At 36.7% G+C, this 14,196-nt stretch overlaps 1 protein-coding gene across 6 annotated transcripts in view; it reads right to left on the minus strand.

Moving 5' to 3' along the window:
- INPP4B (inositol polyphosphate-4-phosphatase type II B) overlaps positions 1–14,196 on the minus strand; it is an 830,315-nt gene that overhangs the window by 195,593 nt on the left and 620,526 nt on the right. For all 6 annotated transcript variants that reach the window (XM_004768442.3, XM_004768441.3, XM_004768440.3 and 3 more), the window contains one exon: positions 10,637–10,709. In XM_004768442.3, coding sequence (XP_004768499.1) covers positions 10,637–10,709 — 73 coding nt within the window. The remainder of the gene's footprint in view (positions 1–10,636; positions 10,710–14,196) is intronic.

The raw sequence follows: 14,196 nt of genomic DNA on the forward strand, positions 1-14,196 counted from the left end.
TTTTTAATTTAATGCTTTTTGGTGTGTTTAAATATAGATCTTCATTAAAATAGCTTATGCAGAAATCAAAGGCAGTTGGATTAATGAGCTCCGGAACTCTCCTCTGACCACCTGGTACATATCATACAAGGACTCTGTGGGAATGCTGCTGTTTTTAAGGAAAACACTTGGGATGAATTAAAAAAAAAAAATCAGTCAACTTGATCATCCAAAAGAAAATCCCAATTATGTTCCCCATCTAATTTTTATGTCATAGATTATGATCATTTGAAACTCATAGGTCTCCAAACATTAGTACCATTTCTAGAATTGCTGCTCTTCTCTTTGACCTCCTGTTGAGTTTGTAGGTGTTCAGAATGGTTTGATAACTATCTGGCTGAACTCCAGCGACCTGATGTCATCTCAGTCTGCTACTCCTCCGCCATCTTGACTCCTCCTAATTCATGAGTACTAAATCAGGATTTCAATGTAGCTATAGTGGGATCCACCTTACAACCCAATTTAATCCAGAAGCATTCCTTATTAAACACCTACTATGCATAGAATAAGAACACCTACTCTGTATCTTAAAATACCATATAATGGAATATGATTTAAAAATGAAAAAAAAATATGGCTCAACATTTTATTATCATGCAAATTTATTGCACTAGTTACAAAAAAGACCAGATAATACGCTCTTAACTCAAAATTCTTAAAGTGTTGATAATGGGGAGATTTTATCATCTTCACATAATAGTAAGGCATGGTATTCATGCACCAAATACTGAACAATGGATCATAAATGATGAATGCTTGTGTCAATTTTTTAAAGTTTCTTCCCTAAAGAAGAGATACAATTCTAACAATTCTGCACACTCATTCCAGCTATGGGAATGAGTCCATCATTTTCAGCTCTGGCTCTTTATTGATGCCAAGTTTTTCTTTATATAGAAGATATATTTCTGACCATACAATAGGCCTGTCAACTCAGATTACTATCTAATATCTATTATAAATTCTCTAAAGAGACCCCTGTGCGTATGCTTTTCATTTTTTTCACTGCTTTTGCCAAAACAATTGCTAAAAACATTGTGTGACAGATTCTGCCAAGAGAAAAATAGTGGAGATATTTTGGAGCACATCATGGTCTTGGGATGACTTAATAAGAGTAAAGTTCTAAGCTGGTCCGAATATTGATACATTCCCCTTGAGAAAAATAGTGGAGATATTTTGGACCACATCATGGTCTTGGGATGACTTAATAAGAGTAAAGTTCTAAGCTGGTCCGAATATTGATACATTCCCCTTGAGGTTAACTCCCTATGGTGAGCACAGTTATGGAAAATAAAAGGCAGATCCCCCCCACCCCCACCAAATTGCAGTGCAACTCAAACGTCTATATTTTTCTCAGATGTTGTAGCAGGGCTTCTTTAACAAGGTAATCTGCTCAGCAATTGCCAAAGCCAAGTTGTTCCAACAATGAATTATCAAAATAAAGATGCCAAAGAAATGTTCAACAATGCCAACACATAGACAATACATAAAGTAAAACAACAAAGCATGGCTGTTAAAAGCAAACTAGGGCAGAAAAGATAAACCAGAGACATACTACAGGGAGGACTTTTTTTTTTTTCCTTTTCCCTGTGCCTGTTTTAGGAATGTCAGTAGACAAAAAAGGAATTTTATAAATTTAGATTCAGGGACAAAAGGGTCATCAAAAAGCCAAATGCTTATTTTCTCTAATTGTCCTTAATATATTTCTCTAGAGGAAGCTCATCTGTGAACTTTCTTGCATTCAGGAGGTGGTAGAAGTCACGTATTTAAATGGATTCTGACTTTATTGGCTTTAAGTCTTACAAAAATCATTAGTTTAATGTCCTACAGATTGTTGTAGAGAATTCATTCTGTGGCTTTTAACTATGCAGTTGTTTAATAGTTTAATTATTCTGCTGAATGTACATACATTGCCTGTTTTCCAAATGCTACATTATACTTACTAAAGATATGTCTGTGTAATCCAATTAGATACTGACATTCCCTCATTTGTACTTGGAAATATCTTAGATTTATAGACATCTGAAATGTAGGTTGTCTCTTTTTAAGGTTGGATAAGAACTGAAAAACCTAAATAGAAGTCACTAAAACACTATCCTAAGCATGGTTATGGAAAAGAGATGGCAAGAAGAAATGAGAGGAACTTGGAAAATATAGCAAAAAGAGATCTCTTTAAAAATAATAAAGATGGAGGGGCATCTGGGTGGCTCAGTCGGTTAAGCTTCTGCCTTTGCCTTGGGTCATGGTCTCAGGGTCCTGGGATCGAGCCCTGCAATGGGCTCTCTGCTCGGTGGGGAACCTGCTTTTGACTCTCTCTCTGCCTGCCTCTCTGCCTACTTGTGATCTCTGCCTGTCAAATAAATAAATAAATAAAATCCTTAAAAATATATAAAGATGTGGTATATATACACAATGGAATACTATGCATCCATCAAAAGAAATGAAATCTTGCCATTTGCAACGATGTGGATGGAACTAGAGGGTATCATGCTTAGCGAAATAAGCCAATCGGAGAAAGACAACTATCATATGATCTCCCCGATATGAGGAAGTGGAGATGCAACGTGGGGGTTTGGGGGGTAGGAGAAGAATGAATGAAACAAGATGGGATTGGGAGGGAGACAAACCATAAGTGACTCTTTTTTTTATAATTTATTTTTTATTTTCGGCATAACAGTATTCATTATTTTTGCACCCCACCCAGTGCTCCATGCAATCCATGCCCTCTATAATACCCACCACTTGGTACCCCAACCTCCCACCTCCCCACCACTTCAAATCCCTCAGATTGCTTTTCAGAGTCCATAGTCTTTCATGGTTCACCTCCCCTTCCAATTTCCCCCAACTCCCTTCTCCTCTCTAACTCCCCATGTCCTCCATGCTATTTGTTATGCTCCACAAATAAGTGAAACCATATGATAATTGACTCTCTCTGTTTGACTTATTTCACTCAGCATAATCTCTTTGAGTCCCGTCCATGTTGCTACAAAAGCTGCCCTTCAACGGACGAATGGATAAGGAAAATGTGGTCCATATACACTATGGAGTATTATGCCTCCATCAGAAAGGATGAATACCATAAGTGACTCTTAATCTCACAAAACAAACTGAGGGTTGCTGTGGGTAAGGGGGTTGGGAGAGGGGGGTGGGGTTATGGACATTGGGGAGGGTATGTGCTATGGTGAGTGCTGTGAAGTGTGTAAACCTGGTGATTCACAGACCTGTACCCCTGGGGATAAAAATATATTATATGTTTATAAAAAATTAAATATATATATATATATGGAAGGAAAAAAGAGATAAAATCAATTGTTAAAAAAAAAATGAACCCCTGAAAATGGTTTAGTTACTTTTCTCTAGGTTTGTTATAAAATCTAAATTATGTTATTGTTTGTCTTGTTTTTTAAAGAAGAAAAGGAAAAAATAGACTAGAAAATAGGATATAAGCTGTATTGGACAAAGTACTGCTTTCCTAGTCTAGCCAAACCTATCAGTTCTTGGCCCTCCATCTTCAACTTAAGGCCCAGAATCAGAAAAAAATGACTACAGATGTCAGAATAGGATATAAAGATAATATTTTGTGGGCATTTAGTCTCAAGTTGATGATAATTGGTGAGGTTAGTGTGTAGAATTTGGATTTTAGATTTTAGATGGTCAGGAAATGATTTGTGTCACTCTTTCCAGTTTGATGATTTGCTCTTTTCATTCTAGTTCAGTGATTAAAGTAAAGGATACCACTAGTAAAGGTAGAAGGTGGCTCAAATTTCACACTGAGCAATCTGAAATGACCTATAATTCTCTGAATTCAAGTTGTTCCTCACCAGTTTCTTCTGTTCAAGGGATTCTCTGCATCTCAAAGGAACACCCCTCTTTGTTGGCTATAAGTAAACTCAGCTGTGCTAGCACCTCCTCCAGGAAGCCTTCCTTGGCTTCTACCCCATCCCTCCCTATAGGTTTGTCTTCTTTGTCCTTCCCATCCCCATCTTCATCATGGTTGTTACCAGTTGTGCTACAACTGACTCATTATTCCACGTCAAGCATTAGAGTGTGAACTTTGTGAAGGCCAAGACTGTGCTGTTTTTCTTGTCCTCATTTTATCTCCTACACATAGCACAGTGCCCAGTAAATATAAACATTCCACAGACATAAGCTTAACCCTTGGAACTCAATGTTTCCCACCATTACTCTCACCAAAAAGAGAACAGTGAGAGCACCAACAACTGTGTGAGTTGAGAGGGGAAAATGCAAGAGTAGGAATAAAACTGAAAACCTCACTTTAAGGAAGCACAGGCATCGGAATGAAGAATGGAAAAAACTTGAGAAGTAGAAAGCTCTCCTCACATTTGTCCACAAAATGTTAGCTTTTTCACCATATCATCTTCTTGCCTTTATTTTTCTTCCAGTTTTACCTAAGATGGGCCATGGAGGAGGTAGTGGACTTACTACAGGAAGATAGCTGAAACATTTAAAGGTGTATAAGAGATGAATTCATTGATTATTAGATAATGAAATTCACTCTTCTACTGAAGCTATTTAACTCTCTAAATATATTAGTACTCCATAATGAAAATGTATGGAAATTCCAAAAGAGCAAAGTTAATAGACGCTATCATATTTGTTAAAACAGCAAAGGGCAGAGAAATCTAGTGAGTAAATAAAAAGGATCAAGGGCAGGTATTCAAAATGGCCCCAAATTTTATATAGCAGACACTTACAGATACAAGGGCAACATCTATTTAAATTAGTATGGGGACTATCATATGATCTCCCTGATATGAGGAAGTGGTGATACAACATGGAGGCTTAAGTGGGTAGAAGAAGAATAAATGAAACAAGATGGGATTGGGAGGGAGACAAACCATAAGTGACTCTTAATCTCACAAAACAAACTGAGGGTTGCCGGGGGCAGGGGGTTTGGGAGAAGGGGGTGGGATTATGGACATTGGGGAGGGTATGTGATTTGGTGAGTGCTGTGAAGTGTGTAAACCTGGTGATTCACAGACCTGTAACCCTGGGGATAAAAATATATGTTTATCAAAAATAAAAAATTAAAAAAAAATAAATAAATAAAATAAAATAAAATAAATAAAAAAATAAAAAAAAAATTAGTATGGGGAAAATACAACAGAAATATCTTTGCTTATATAAAATGACACCATCTAAAAATCAACAAGTTAGTAGATTTCATAGCTCATGAAAGAAAAGAAAGAACGGGGGAAACAGGGAATTTGCTTTTTGGATGGAATTCATGAGAACTTAAAATGTGTAAAGAGGGACATTTTGAAAAAATATTTTATTTATTTATTTGACAGAGAAAGACACAGTGAGAGAAGGAACACAAACAGCAGGAGTGAGAGAGGGAGAAGCAGGCTTCCCGTGGAGCAGAGAGCCCTAGGCAGGGCTCAATCCCAGGACCCTGGGATCATGATCCGAGCAGAAGGCAGAATCTTAACACCTGAGCCACCCAGGAGCCCCAAGAAGGACATATTTTTAACAATCTCTTATTATATTCTGCGTCACGCATGGCTTTGGATAGGGATGTTAGTGAGGAGAGTATTATCTCAATATTTAGGTACTGTGAAAGGCAGCTAAAATCTATGGTGTCATATGAGGCAGGAAACATTTTTTTTTTTTTTAAATAATTTCTATACCCAATGTGGGGCTTGAACTCAAGACATCAAGACCAAGAGTCTCATGCTTTACTGATAAGAGGCAGAAAACATTTAAAAATGAGAATTTGATCAGGGTGCCTGGGTGTCTCAGTCACTAAGCGTCTGCCTTTGGCTCAGGTTATGATCCCAGCATCCTGGGATCAAGCAGAGTCAGGATCCTCGATCAGAGGAGAATCTACTTCTTCCTCTCCAGCTCCCCCTTGCTCTTGTGTTTCCCCTCTCACTGCCTCTCCCTCAATCAAATAAATAAATAAAATCTTTTAAAAAAATGAGAATTTGAAAGAAATTTATCTGAAGTATATACTGAATTGATAAGATACACTTGCTATCAGTCTTTTGACAAGTATTTATTGAGTTCCTATTGTATTCTGGCCACCGGAGATACAGAAATAAATACGCAATGTTCTTTCTTCTTAAATAGCATATAATCTAGCATCTTCTGCAAAGTAGTAGATGGCTTAACTCTAATTTGAGAAAAAGAATCAAAAATATAGTGGCCTATTTTGAGCAAAAGTATGATTTGTCTGTGAAGCAAGAAATGCAAAATACCAATAAATTCTCCAAACAGGAAGGGGACTGCATGGATTTAGGACTGAGAGCGGGGCAGTCCCCTCATTTTTATTTTAGATTCCAACTTACACGGTCACAGAAATCTCAGCTGTCAGATATACCCTCTGTGAATATGAAGGACAGTATGCACGTTAAATTACGAAAGTGGTCTTCAAGGAATATAAAGGATAATTTCATGACTCAAGAAGTATGGAATTCAACCAAGAAAGAGGCTGTATCAGATCTAATGCTTGCTGACAGGGGAAAATTCACTCAAAATGGGAAGAAAGGAGGAAACGTTGTGATAGGGCCCATTAGCTCCTTAGATTTGGCATAGTAATGGAAGGGTCCATGGGCTGAAGTACTCTGCAGCATTATACTTTCACAAGGAAAACTGAGAGAATTGGGACTCCAGAGAGAATTATCTTCTTGACAGAATTTTGAAAAAGCATATTTCTGATCAGGCTTACTAAACAGAAATAACCTCTAAGAAAGACAACTGTAACAATGACCAAAAAATTAATATGTGACTCCCTCTGAAATGGATTAAAATGAGTACTTTTATGAAATGTTTCTAAAAAGAAGGTGAACAGGATAAGCTAAATTATGCTATATCGACTTCAAACATGTAAGAGCCAGAAAAGGAAGTCAAAGGCTGTGCAGGTTACTGTGGTCATTTTAAAAGAATCGATGTCGACGGGTCTGACCCAGGTATTAGAGTCACTCTGCTGGTTAGCAAATCCAGGCTTTGACACCAGTTCTTCTGACAGCCCGTCTGGTGTGTTTATATTAACGCCACAAGAGCCCATTTGTTATTGTTCTGGGGCAGCCAAGTTCCTCGGCTGATGTGACTTAGCAGGGCATGTGAGAGGCCTGACTGTACTTCCCTACTCCCCGTCCCATCACCACCAAGCAGTTTTAAGTGTTCTCACTACCAGTTTGCTTAAATGAATAAGCAAATAATGAGAGATGGAAATCTACTGTTTTAGCAACTTTATGGTACGACTTACGTAGTCAGAGTCAAACTAAGTAAGAACCCCGCATTTCTAATACTTACCATGTCTTCCAGCATGTCTAGTTTCAGATAATGTAAGTGCACCAGCTGGAAGGAATGCATCTCCCCATTCAGCCAAGACTCTTCCCTATCTCTCTTAAGGAATTGCAAGTTCTGCCCTCCTCCCACTCATCCTTACTCTCCCTCTGCCCTCCATTCCCCTGACTCCCAACATATAGGTTGGACTTGCAAGGCAAGCAGGGCATGAAAAGGGTGAGAACTTAGGGGGAAGAGCTTTTTTCTTGTTAGTCTTACAATAGATAAGTGAATTTCCTGAATAATAAATTAAGCCTCTAGAGATATAAATAGAATAGTGAAGAGCTGCTATGAGATATGACATTCTCTTCCATTCACTCATAAGTACTTCATAACTCACTTGAGGCTGGCAAGTTCCATATAACACATTAATACAAAGACTTGAAAAGAATGTCAGTAGCTCCCTTTGCCTACAGATTTAAAAAAAAAAAAAAAAAAAAACAAGAAAGAAAAGAAAAAACCACACACGGGAATATAATAGATTAATTCCAAAGTTGCTGAGTTGAGATAGAAAACTAAATAGAATAAAAGACCAAGGTATGCACAGGCCAAACTCATACGTATTCTAAACCCACACAACGCACTTTCATATTTTGAGGAGAAACATTTCATACAGAGCACAGTTGTAGTTTAAACACATTTTTAAAAATCTAGCTTTATGACATTTGACTTGCATTTACTATTTATCTTTCCCTAATATAAGAAGGCTCAAAGAAAATATCTGTGGCAAATACCCAATGCTCCTCTGGGTTGTGTGGACTAAAGACAATATGCAATAGCATTAGAACTAAGTGGAGAATCACCACCCAACTGCCACCTCCATAAAAGCAGAAAGGCAGGAATCAATCGTCTTCCACTCCTCTAAGTAAGTATAGTTTAATTACAGAATGCAGCTGTCTCCATCAGTTTCATGTCAGTTGTCTTTGTCATATTACAACTTATGAATCGTGAATAGTATCCTAGCAATCGGGAAGAGTTAGTACACTTCTAAGACTCATGCCTTACGGATTTTATGGCATGGGTATGAGGTGGTGCAGATTTATTTTTTATTATGTTTCTTCTGTCTCTTCTTCCTTAAGTAATATATTTTCTTCCTTAGAAAGCCGTTTTTCTCTATGAAGTTTATATTAAACTAATCAGTATTTTAAAATGGCATTTCTTTGTGCATAAAAATTACAAGATTCAGATGAGTGAATTATTAAAAAGTTATCTTATAATTATAGTGTAGATGATTGTGGTGAAAACCCTATTCATTCAAACGTATTTAACATGAATTTAATATGTCCCACGTTCAGTTTTATTTCTCGAAATTGGCATTTAGTATATTCAGTAGGTTATCTGGATACCTTAAAGGATTAAAGGTTTGGTCAATTTTTAGATGTTAAACTAAATGTGAGGAGGACCATTTGAGGATATATTAGCTATTTTAACCAGCCTGAAAACTTATCAAGTACTTTTAGGATCCATGGCTGTCTGGGTAGACCCATCACTGTTCATCGCACATCCCTCTCAATATTATGTCCTAAGTGAAATGAAATTAAAAATGTCATTTGCTCACAGGCTAAGGAGCTGCTCCTCTTTGGTATAATCCCTCATTCCATGTAAGTATAATTCATGATTCTTTGCTGTTGTTACATTTTATTTTGCATTCTGGATAATCATAGTTGAAGAGTTGCCTTCCTTTTATCCATTCCTTAATATAAGAGATTGTTGCCAATGAAAAACTGCTAATAATTTAGCAGGTATCTATTACTAAGCCTTTGAAATTCCATATCATTCACTAAGGTGATTATTATTCCAGCTTTGCTATTGTGTAAACATATGACATGACAGTGTTAGGAAAATATTCAGGCTTATTCTGCTGTTGCACCAACTTTAATTAATGTTTTTTGTTTTGTTTTTTTAGTAAAAGCATGGCCTAGTAATTAAGAGAAAAAGGCTTTGGGATCACAACTGAATTTAAATTCTGGACCTGATATTTGCGAGGTAGGTGACCTTGACCAATTTCCTCATTTGTAAAAGGAGGATAAGGACAGTGCCTTTTTCACAGCACAGGTCAGAAGGCAAGCCAAGACATAGAAGGCATTTAGCCTGCTGCTTGTCACTGCACTAGTCGGTGTTTACACTTAGTATTAATGGTAACATAATTTACATTTTCATTAAAAAGTAGATCCATAATTTACATACACATATTATCACATTTTTAACTATACTATAAGTTTCAGTTTTATTCACAAAGTTATCATTTAACACATGGTTTAGTGCCTTGTTGAAATTCAAATATATTACTGCAAGCAACACATTCTATACATACACTCCCGGGAATGTATAAACGCGCATATGAATTTTTCCTACTGAATCCATATATCAACTGTTTTAACAACTCTGTTTTGAATTCTATAATTAGAAAGTCAACCTTTCTAATTGTTGGAGCCTGGGTGGTTCCGGGCCCTGAGCAGGGAGTGTGCTGCTCCCTCTCCCCTTAACTCCTTCCTCCTCCCTCTAGATCATGCTCCCTCTCTCCCTTTCTCTCTCTCAAACAAATAAATAAAAGTCCAACTAAATAAGAGCTTCATATTTCTAATGCTTACTGTCCTCTAATGTGTCTTGTTTCAGATAATACAAAATCCAGAGCTAAAAGGAATTTTTTTTGCCAAATAGCCAAAGTATTTTTATATCTTTCTTATGGGATTGTCATGTTGAATAAGGGACAGACAGGCTAGGTAGGGGGAGAGGGGTAGGGGGCCATGAGAAGGAGATATAACCAGGCTCACAGAAATCCCATATTTGGAGAAATGGACATGATATTTACAAGAACACCTTATTTGTTCTCATGATAGTTACAAATCCAACATGTTCATTCTAAATATAGACCTGGTATTCAATAATCCACCATGATATTGATAAGAAATTTACCAAGTTCCCTGGTCAGTTTCCTATAAAAGATGGACCATGAAAGCCCTCAATGGCAACTCATTCAGGAGTTGCCTCACTCATTCTGGAGAGTTCTTTTCTTTCTTTTCTGTTGTCACCTTCACTTAAACTTTCACTTCAGCCTTTTTTTGTGTGTGTGTCCCAGATTCAGTCTTCCTCTCCATGAGCAAGAACCCAGGAACAATGTCTATCCCTACTCCACTGGTGATGATGTTTCTAGTGATTACCAGTTCATTTGCTTGGTGTTCACAAATGATTCTGTGAGGATGCTGCCCAAGTTTAACACTGAGTTCACAGAAATTAAAACTTACCTTCATATGAAACTAACGTAAGTTTCCCAAACTGACATACATACCTGCATTCAAAAAAGGTAAGTTATCTTTTCCGTTCACACTTTCTGGGGCTGTACATTCACATACCAGTGTACACTAGGGAAGAATAAAAGAAAAAGAACACATATGAAAATAATTAAATTAAGAAATGAAATTCTTCCATCTTGTTTGCAAAATATGAGGCTATGCACATGGTTTCAAAAAGTTTTGAATGACATTTTTGTAACACTATTTTCAGCTTTATCTTAATTATGAAACTTGTTTAACTTGTGACTATTTAAACATCTATATGATTGTGTTGCATAATTATAGATTACATCTTGGTTATAGTTAAAAACTACTTAGAAAGGAAAGCAAAAAATGGACAAGGATTGTCCCCATCATGTTCTTAGTGCAGCAAATCACATTGATAAACTGAATGGTTTTACATTTCTGTCACCTGGGATAGTTTTGGATCAATAAAAAGCAAATTATTTTCTATATTTTTAAGTAAGAGCTTTAAATAAAAGATAAAATATGTTGCACCATAAAATTACATAAGGCAAAAGATGATTTTCATCTGTGGCTAAAACAATGCACATACTTGTTCATAAACTGTAGGAAACTTTATAAATAAATTGATCTCTGATTTATAAATTGCTGACATATAAATAAATAATTTGTAAATAAGCTGATCCAAAGATCATGAATCTAGAATCTATGATTAATAGATTATGCTCATGAGCTCTTACAGAACCAACACTGCTCTGGGCACGGATAAGAAACACAGAAGAGCACATTGCAATGGTCCTGGGGAGTGAAGCAGAAATGGGTAACAATATGCCAGACAACACAGCACTAAGTGATGGTCTCTCCTTAACTTCCTCTGAAACTGTAATTAACAGAGGAAGCAGCTCTTCTGGCCCCAGGAAGCTGACGAAAGACTTAACTCTCACACAGACAGATACCAGCATGACTGACATTTGTTTTTTCATGAGTTTCCTTCTATCTCTAGCCAAAAAAAGGGTGTGTGTGTGGTAGTTTGAGTAGAGAGGAGAGTGAATTTTTAGACTAAATATATCAGACCTAAACAAACAAATGCAAACAAAAGCAAAACCCAGAACTCAGAAACATCTTTGTTGAAGAGTTATGAGGGAAGCAGCCAAACCTCCGTAGCATGCATTGCTTTGCTCAAGAGACTCAAAAAGGCTCAGGTCACCCTCCCCAGAAGGGTGTATCAAGATTGCTTGGGTTATCTCTGAACTGTCTCCCTCCACTCTTTCTTCTCCAGGCACTGGCCCTCTTGGAGACTCATGGTCACTGAGTCACTGTTAATGATGGAATGCTTAAAACTATCAAGCATTTTAAGAAGAAAGATAATTTAAAGCATTCATTTAAATATTACTTCTGAATTTGTATAGTCCACTACTTACTCCCCCATAATAAACATGCATCACATTTCTTGATAGGGAAAAATGTGCTTTCCTAATTTCTTTCGTGCTTCTATTGAGGTTCGCTTTACTGAATGAATGAATAACTGCAAACAGCTTTTAGAATCTGATGTCCTCTAAATCATTTTCCTGACCAAACCAGAACTCAGAGGTGTTCCTTTCTTTTACTCTACAGCTATTTGGAAAATGCACTTCCTAAATCACAGAGCGACGTGCAATGATGCTGGGGCATACTTAAAATTCTTTATTTCTCTTATTCCCAGTATTTCCTCTACTCTTTTCAGTCCATACAGGACTGTTAAAATAATCTTTCATAAACTTTATATTCATCATACCAGTGCTCTGCTCTACAATGTATGGTATTTATTTACTGGCCAATCAAATTCCGTATTCTCAGACTGGTGTTTAAATCCTTTCGTGATTTGTCCTTCATATCTTTCCGCATAATAACTAGGTATATAGCTTCGAGCCGTCCTCCTTTCCAAACAGGATTATCATCTACAATATAATTTATAGAATTGGCTTATATTAAACCCTTTTAGTAAGGAAGTCCATAATTCATGGGGATCAGGCTATTATCTTGAGAAACTGCTTCTCTACGTGGAGGGAGCCCTCCTCTTCATAATCAAAGTCAACTTTTTGTTTCCTAACAGAAGGTCTATATTATTTTACCAAAGGATATAGAAAATAGAACTTTCATACATTGTATCTTCCATCTACACTAGAAGGCAGATACTTAGAATAATTTTAACCTAATATCATTCTTACTTTGCATCTTTATTGTATTTTAAAGCTTTACTATTACAATGCTCTTAAGATTTAAATCCATGGAACATAAGCAGAAAAATCCAATAAATATTTACTAAATAAATATTTTTATATTTGGACTCTATTTTCTTCAGTTGTTTCCCAAGTGTACTGTCTGTGTCACTATTTAAATTGAGAGTTCTGAAGCCAAGAACCACAGTGCTTATTTCCTCAGCCTAGCTTATTTAATTTTTTTACAGTTGAACCTAGAATCATTTTTATATTGTGCTACATGCTACAGAGTATGCAAAGATTAAAATGACTTGGAATCATTAAACATAGGCTTAAGGAGGCCCGAGCTATGTCTACTGTTTATTGCTGTCATTATGATGGATATTTTCTGGGTTACGCACTTCTACTGTGTGTGCTCTCAGTGCAACAATTTTATATTCGTGATACTGAGCAGGAGTAACAAACACGACATGCTTTTTGTTCCCCCACAGCCCTCACTGCAAGCCTACTGATTTTGATGAGTGCTTTAAAAAGTGTCATTTGATGGTAAGTGTGACCATGAGGAAGACATATAAGATATATACATTTCTGGGAGTTTAATGATGTTGACTATCAACTAACATACCGATTTGCCCTGCTTTGGGCTAGAAAATTAACCAAATTGTAAGGACAACAATGACCAGAAAGGACAAAGACCAGTACTTCTTGGCTCAGCACTTCTACATGTGTTAGTTTATTCCTCAAATTATGGTTGCCAAAGTTTGGCCTGGAGTCTCCAGGGGTCCCTGATAATGTTTGCCTTTGCACCTTCTGCAACATCTGGCACAAGGGGAAGACAAAAATCACTTTCATAATAATATGAAAGCACTATTCATCTGCTTCTCTCTCTCTTTTATAAGCTTATAGTGGAATTCCATAGAGGCCCTAATACACTGACAGCTAATGGTATGTGTGCTTGTGTACTCTTGTGCTTTAAACAATTCTTGTTTGAATTACTAATACGATAGATGTCCACAGGTATAACCTAAGTAAGCAAATTCTGTAATACAGTAAATATTAATAGGTAAAATCCACATAAATACCAATTTTAGGAGTGTAAAGTATGCAAATTGCTACACTTTGGTTATCTAATTCAGTCTCATGGTTTAAATACCATCCAAATACCAGCTGACTAGTCACAAATATGTAATTCTAGCTTGGACATCTCGTGAATTCCAGACTCAAGTCTCTAACTGCCTGGATATATGCATCCCTTTCAAATTTTAAAGTTAACATCTCAAAATCTCTGGTCCTTCTGCACCTGTTCCTTTGATTTTTCATCATCACTACAGATGGTAAGTGTATTCTTTGGTTTTCTTTGGTACCTGGCGTCTGGCCACATTTCACTTTCTCTG

Source organism: Mustela putorius, unplaced genomic scaffold, assembly GCF_011764305.1.
Source record: "Mustela putorius furo isolate JIRA1106 unplaced genomic scaffold, ASM1176430v1.1 tig00000083_pilon_pilon_pilon, whole genome shotgun sequence".
In the NCBI taxonomy this organism is placed as follows: domain Eukaryota; kingdom Metazoa; phylum Chordata; class Mammalia; order Carnivora; family Mustelidae; genus Mustela; species Mustela putorius.